Source organism: Cryptomeria japonica, chromosome 4, assembly GCF_030272615.1.
Source record: "Cryptomeria japonica chromosome 4, Sugi_1.0, whole genome shotgun sequence".
NCBI classification, from domain to species: domain Eukaryota; kingdom Viridiplantae; phylum Streptophyta; class Pinopsida; order Cupressales; family Cupressaceae; genus Cryptomeria; species Cryptomeria japonica.
This window is the reverse complement of record NC_081408.1, coordinates 185,271,438-185,277,437: the sequence shown is the minus strand read 5'-3', so window position 1 is coordinate 185,277,437 and position 6,000 is coordinate 185,271,438. Positions and strand designations below refer to the sequence as shown.

At 33.9% G+C, this 6,000-nt stretch overlaps 1 protein-coding gene across 1 annotated transcript in view; it reads right to left on the bottom strand.

The window, feature by feature from the left end:
• Positions 1–375: 375 nt before the first annotated feature.
• The window catches only part of LOC131028080 (protein ACTIVITY OF BC1 COMPLEX KINASE 1, chloroplastic), a 197,635-nt gene continuing 192,010 nt past the window's right edge, over positions 376–6,000 (bottom strand). Inside the window, exons 12-15 of the mRNA XM_057958288.2 lie at positions 1,501–1,613; positions 1,115–1,262; positions 922–991; positions 376–793 (exon numbers count right to left, since the gene is read on the bottom strand). Coding sequence (XP_057814271.2) covers positions 729–793; positions 922–991; positions 1,115–1,262; positions 1,501–1,613 — 396 coding nt within the window. The 3' untranslated portion in view covers positions 376–728. The remainder of the gene's footprint in view (positions 794–921; positions 992–1,114; positions 1,263–1,500; positions 1,614–6,000) is intronic.

Genomic DNA, 6,000 nt, shown 5'->3' with positions numbered 1-6,000 from the left:
TGTTTATGTACACAATGTGAAACAAATTTGTAAGTTACCAAGAAGCAGACATATTGACATCTATTGACATCTAGTAGAAATGATATTAATGAAAGTTAATGGCATTTGGAAAAGGGAGTAGGCCAGAGAAAAAAGGGTGCTTGTTAACATCCTCATATATTGTTTATTTCTTAATACAATTATTTTAGAACTTTACAAGACTTGACCATCATCAAAGAGATCTACATTAAACTTCTTAACATCTCCAATGTTAAAAGATAGCCACCTTACAATTTCAATTAGTCGTTAGAGTTGTGAGCTGTACAAAAAAATATTATTAAAAATTCTAAATATCATAAAAGATGTGACATAAACATCTGAATACTTCAGACGATATGGTGCCATAAATAATGAAATCAATGATTCATTCATAAGTCCATAGCACAACTTGCACAAGCATAGAAAATACAAGAATCTATAGCAATATTGATTCCAAGGTTTGTAATATACAAATACAAATTTAAATGATGGGTAAACATGCACCCTTCCTTGAGTATTCTTTAGAATTTGAATTAAAAAGATATTTCTACTACAAGAGGAACAGTTTCCATCAAGCCTATTAAATCTCTGCTAAGATAACTTACCATTTAATTTTTTTTTCTCCCTACAGTTTCCAGAATAACTTATGACGTTAATAACTTAAAATAATCCCCAAAACTCAAAAGTTACAATGGCTTACACTTCCATTCTCAACGATCTAGCAGAACAGACTCACTCCAAGACAGGATCATATCTCGTGTAGCAGCTGGCAGTCCTGTGAAAAAACCAAGCAATTTAGCAACATAATAAAAATGAATTTTGGCACACTGAAATCAATCAAATGAGAGCAATAAAAATGTTGTCATATATTACAATCAAATTAGAAAAAAATATATGACTTGCCTTGAACAAGATCTATAGCTAATGAGGGAATATCAAATTCCCCTTCAACTAATCTGTAAATATCCATAAGCTGCAACAAAAGTTGTTAGATGGAATTATTTAGTAACAGTAGCATTGTAAAAAGCTAAGAGACTAAAACCTTGTCCACAAAGTCATGAGCTAAATTTGGAAAAATTATATTCATCAAGCTGACCTCTTTAATATGCAATTTTGAATCCTCTGTCAAGGCTAAAAGAAGTTGACGGCGAATGCCAGCATCTACCATTACCACTCTAGCACCATCTTTAAGTGTATCTGTCAGATCTAGTTTTCTTTCAACTTGCTGATTTGTTATGCCTTGTCTGTGGATCACCTCAAGTGAGAAAAAGTGATTATAAATACGTTAGTATGTATGATACAACTTTATTATTTTTCCTACTGAAAAAGTTAATGTTCATTACAATTGAGAGAAATTAGATTGATTAAAAAAATGACACATGTAGAATGCAAATATACAGCATCCAAAAGTATGAAATTCACACTGAGCTGTGTCTGTGTAGAAAGAAGAAATCAAGACATTTTAGAAAGATAGTTCCTTGCCTGGTTCTTTCTTGCAATGCTGGACTCCGACTCATGATGGCCACTTGCTCTTTTGCCAGCACAATGAGATTTTCTAGGCGTTTCCACTGAAATAATCCATCTTTGAAAAGCACCTGTTTGAATATATATCCGTTAGGAAACTAAATCCTTTATGCAATCACAACAGTATGTCTTCAAATATAACATAGCATTTATTTTGATGGTACAAGCAAGGCCAGCAAGACAAAATAAGATGTCTCTACTTGTTGTTTCTAGATTCACTTTCATTCTGTAGATTCCATTGCCTTGAGAAACAAAAAGAAATCTCTCCAGAATTACTACGGAGTGCACTCAAAAATATATTTTTACAATGACAGATAGATAAACTAAAAAAGGCTTGTGAAAAGCCTTAATACTATAGACGTGTACGAGGAAAGGATGAGGCCGTCTGAAAGCTTTCTTAAGGTTCTTCTGCTAGCACCAACCAGCATCAGGCTAGAGTGTTTGATGAGAATGTTACACAAAACTGTGGAGTTTCTAGGACTAGGCAGACTCAAGGAATATTGGCACTTGACTAGGACACTCATATTGCCACTTGACAACGACACTTATATTGCCACTAGGATCAATCAACCCTCCTTGAAAAGAAATAGTCCACACCGTGGCAAGCTAAGAAACTAAAAATGGATTTCTTCTCAAGCTCTATATATCCAATTACCTTGGTAAGTGATCTATCTTTCTTGGCAACTCTGTAAATGTAGATTCTTGGTTCTTAGTATGCTTGACTATGATCCATGTCTACATGTATACTGCAACTTTGTAAATGGTGAATTTTTGGTTCCTACAAACTTAACATTGAAAAGTGGGTGCAGCCCAATGTGGGATGGAAGGTTCAGCTCAAGGATGGCATCTTCCACCTACTTGATTGTATACGGTCCATGCTGAACATGTTTGATCTTTCCATGAGGATGTCTCTCCTTCAGGAGACGTGACCAAATTTTGTATTACCAAAATTGCATTGATATCACTTGTGATGCTGGTCTGGATATTGCTTATACTTCACATTAGTATTTTGCAGGAAGTCAAGAACTTGACGCTAAATATTCTAAATGTGTTCAATGAACTTTATAGGTTTGTCAACTTCCTTTTGAGCTGAAGATAACTCTATTGTTGGCAGCACTGGATAAACTACATCCATAGATACTAGAGGCTGAAAAATCAATAAAACCTCAAGGATTGTGGCCTGCCAATTTGTTTGTGGCTTTGTTGTCATAATGTTGAATAAGAGGAAAACTTTCATCCCACGTGCATTTATACTTTGGTTGTACATTCCAAAAGTTACACCCATTTTATTTAGCACTTTGGTTTCCTCTTTGAGGATAAGTTCTAGATTTAGTGAATTTTGTATCATCATTTAAAAAAATTCTTGTTAGAAACTATAGTTCCTAGCAAACCATAATGAACCCACATATCAAGAGTAATATTTTTTTATTAAATGGGTAAAACAGATTTTGAAAGGGCGCTGGAACCCTGTACAACAACTGACAACTGGCACAAAAGCCAGACAACATCGAAACAGCAGCTAAGCTGTCTCACAGATATCAAGTGTAATGCTGTATAAAATGCTGAGACTGATTTCTACAAAGGTATTAGGATAGCTCAATGTTTCTCCAAATTTCAGGGACGTCAATATTTTTACAGATAAATGTTTTACAAGAAGAGGTGGCTATTAAAATAAACTTTAAAATTTTAACATTTGAATTTTTGAAGTACAAATAGTTCAAAAATGCTTTAAAAAACAAACATGAAACCAAAAGAAGCTTGAATTTCAAAGATTTAAGTACAATAGTAATTCACTAGTTACATGATTAATTTGACAGACCAATAATCATAGACATAATATTAAACATGATTTATACTGAGAGATGCCAAAAAAAGAAATGTTACATCATGCATAATACATAGGTACATTGAGCGACAAGCTCAGAGACTGGATACATCATAGATGAAAATATCGCTGAAAAATTGGCTAAATCGCAATTTATCGAGAGGCAAATAGCCAGCTGATTTAATTGGTCATAAAATCGCGACCGATTTTCCCGGGAAAATCGCAAGTTTTCGGCAGGAAAAATCGGGATAAAATCGCGATTAAATTTTTATATATTGCGTCTTAAAAAATGAAACCCTAATTTCTAAAAAACTAAAAAGTAAAAAGTAAAATACTAAAAACTTAAAACAAATAAACAAAACACAGGCCAAATAAAAAACAGGTTTTTTCATTGTGCGACTGTGCTCCCCAACGCCTGACGCCAGCGATTTCGGCTTCCTCCACGTGATTTCAGCTTCATCCATCCGACACCATTCAAAAGTTTTTATCATTCGAATGCTTGCTCATTAATTCTTTTAATATATATAAATATATAATTATATATATTACATACAATATGGGTGCTACATTTTTTTATAATTATATATAATTCACATGAAATAAACTTTAAGAGCACATTTTTTATAACATGATTCTGAAAAACAAAAATTTCATAAACCAGTAGTGCTAAATATGTAGTGCTAAATTATAACATTTTATATAACCAGCAGAACTCACATATTGCTGCCCACCCCAATAATTTCATATATGATTTATATATGATGGAAACCAGTAATATGTTATTGTGTTCTATAAATTTAGTGTATATGTGTGTTTGTTTTTTATGTTTTAAAAAATTATATATTTTCAAATGTTCGATAAATTTGCCAATTTATTGCCGGTTTTTTGCCGATTCCCGATTTTAAAAAAAATTTCGGCCAAAAGATTTATTGCCGATTAAGAGTTTTTCATCTTTGGGATACATCATCTGATTGATATCTCAGGAACTGCTCTTCATCCTTTTTCCTCTTCTATTTTTCTTTTCTCTTTTGGTGAATGGAAAACAGCAATGGAAGTGTGTTTTAAATTTTGGGTTGGGAGACCTTGGTGGTCCCCACTTTTAGGGATTCATTTGTTTTAAGTTTTTTTAATTTGTTTGTTTTCTGTTTTTATGTGTTTGATATGGGATTTGTCCTAAATCTTGGGGATGGCCAGGGGATGTTGGGACATCCAGGTGACAGCCAAGGGATGCCAAGAAATCTCTAAAAAGACCAAAACAAAGGGGAATGGAAGGTGACATTTTCTCCATGTCCCCAAGCCCGCAAGATATCACTCAGATCTAGGAGACATGACCCATGGAACATTGAAATAGCTGTCTTAGAGAATTTATCTGCAACTAAAAAATACAAGAATGAACACTTTTAGTTGAGCACTGCTAGAAACAAGTCCAATAAGACTAACTCCCAAGGTCAGGTTGCCATTAGAAAACGAGTACATGATATTTGTGTCTTGTTGGAAGGTATGGATATCATACAAGACCTGATCTATCTTTCAATGTTTTAATATGTAACTGATAGAGTAATCTCTTCCAAAATCCTAGTGTTTTCACTACTCCAAAGTGTCCGACTACCTTACAGAAATGTGCTTCCCATTTATTAACTTTTGAAACCACCTGGTGGTACACAAAGGTGTCCAAAGTGGTATAGTATAGTAACTTGCAAATCGCAAATAACTGACTTCCCATCTTTCAACATATGATGTCTCAGAAAAATCAGGATTTATGTCAGAGATCCTTGAATCTCACACTCATATAAATAAGAAAAGCAACACTTTAATTAGTGCAAGAATCAAACACCCAACTACCAGATTTGTGTTGCCTTTCTTATGCTGGATCTTCAGGTAGAATTGCTGCAATTGCAAGTAAGTTAACCATTTATGGTATTGCTCATTGCACCTTGTTTTAATCTCTTCAAGAACTGCTAAGGGGTACAGTCCATATGCATGATTTCCGAGAATGCAATGTTTACATTGCTTGCCTGTTTGAACAATGGCATACAATTCATCATATGTTTGGCCTTTTCTGATACTTTAGGTCAAAGCCACACTATGGTAGGCAATTGGACCTCCATGTTGAGTAGGGAACTGAACTAAGTGCATATCCAGGTGCATTGGTTTACATATAAAATCATTGTTGAATCTTTGATACGACAAGTAGTGATATTGAACATCTTTCTATTCTTCAAACAATTTCTAGTTTGACCAAGTGAATACTACGTTGACACTACCTTTGGTTATTTAAGCAAAGATTGTAAATGTAAAGTAAAATCAAGTACGAACTTCCCATATAAGTTTTCAAGGCCTAGAAAGCTACAAGAGTCTTTGTTAGTGGCTATTCTTTAATGACTCAAAATATCAATTCTATTCCAGTTCAACATAACCCCACATTCAACAATGTACCACAAGTATTAATTTACTTCATTACAAAAATTAAAGCAGTTTTCTAAGTTACTATACAGCTTATGTTGATGCAAGGTCTGGAGAATTGGTTAAAAATGATTCAGATGTTCTTCTCATGGATGCCGTTGGTTCCCACATTATGCCAAATGGCATGACTAACTCTTCAAGCAAACTTTGCATTGAATGTGGCTTTTCAA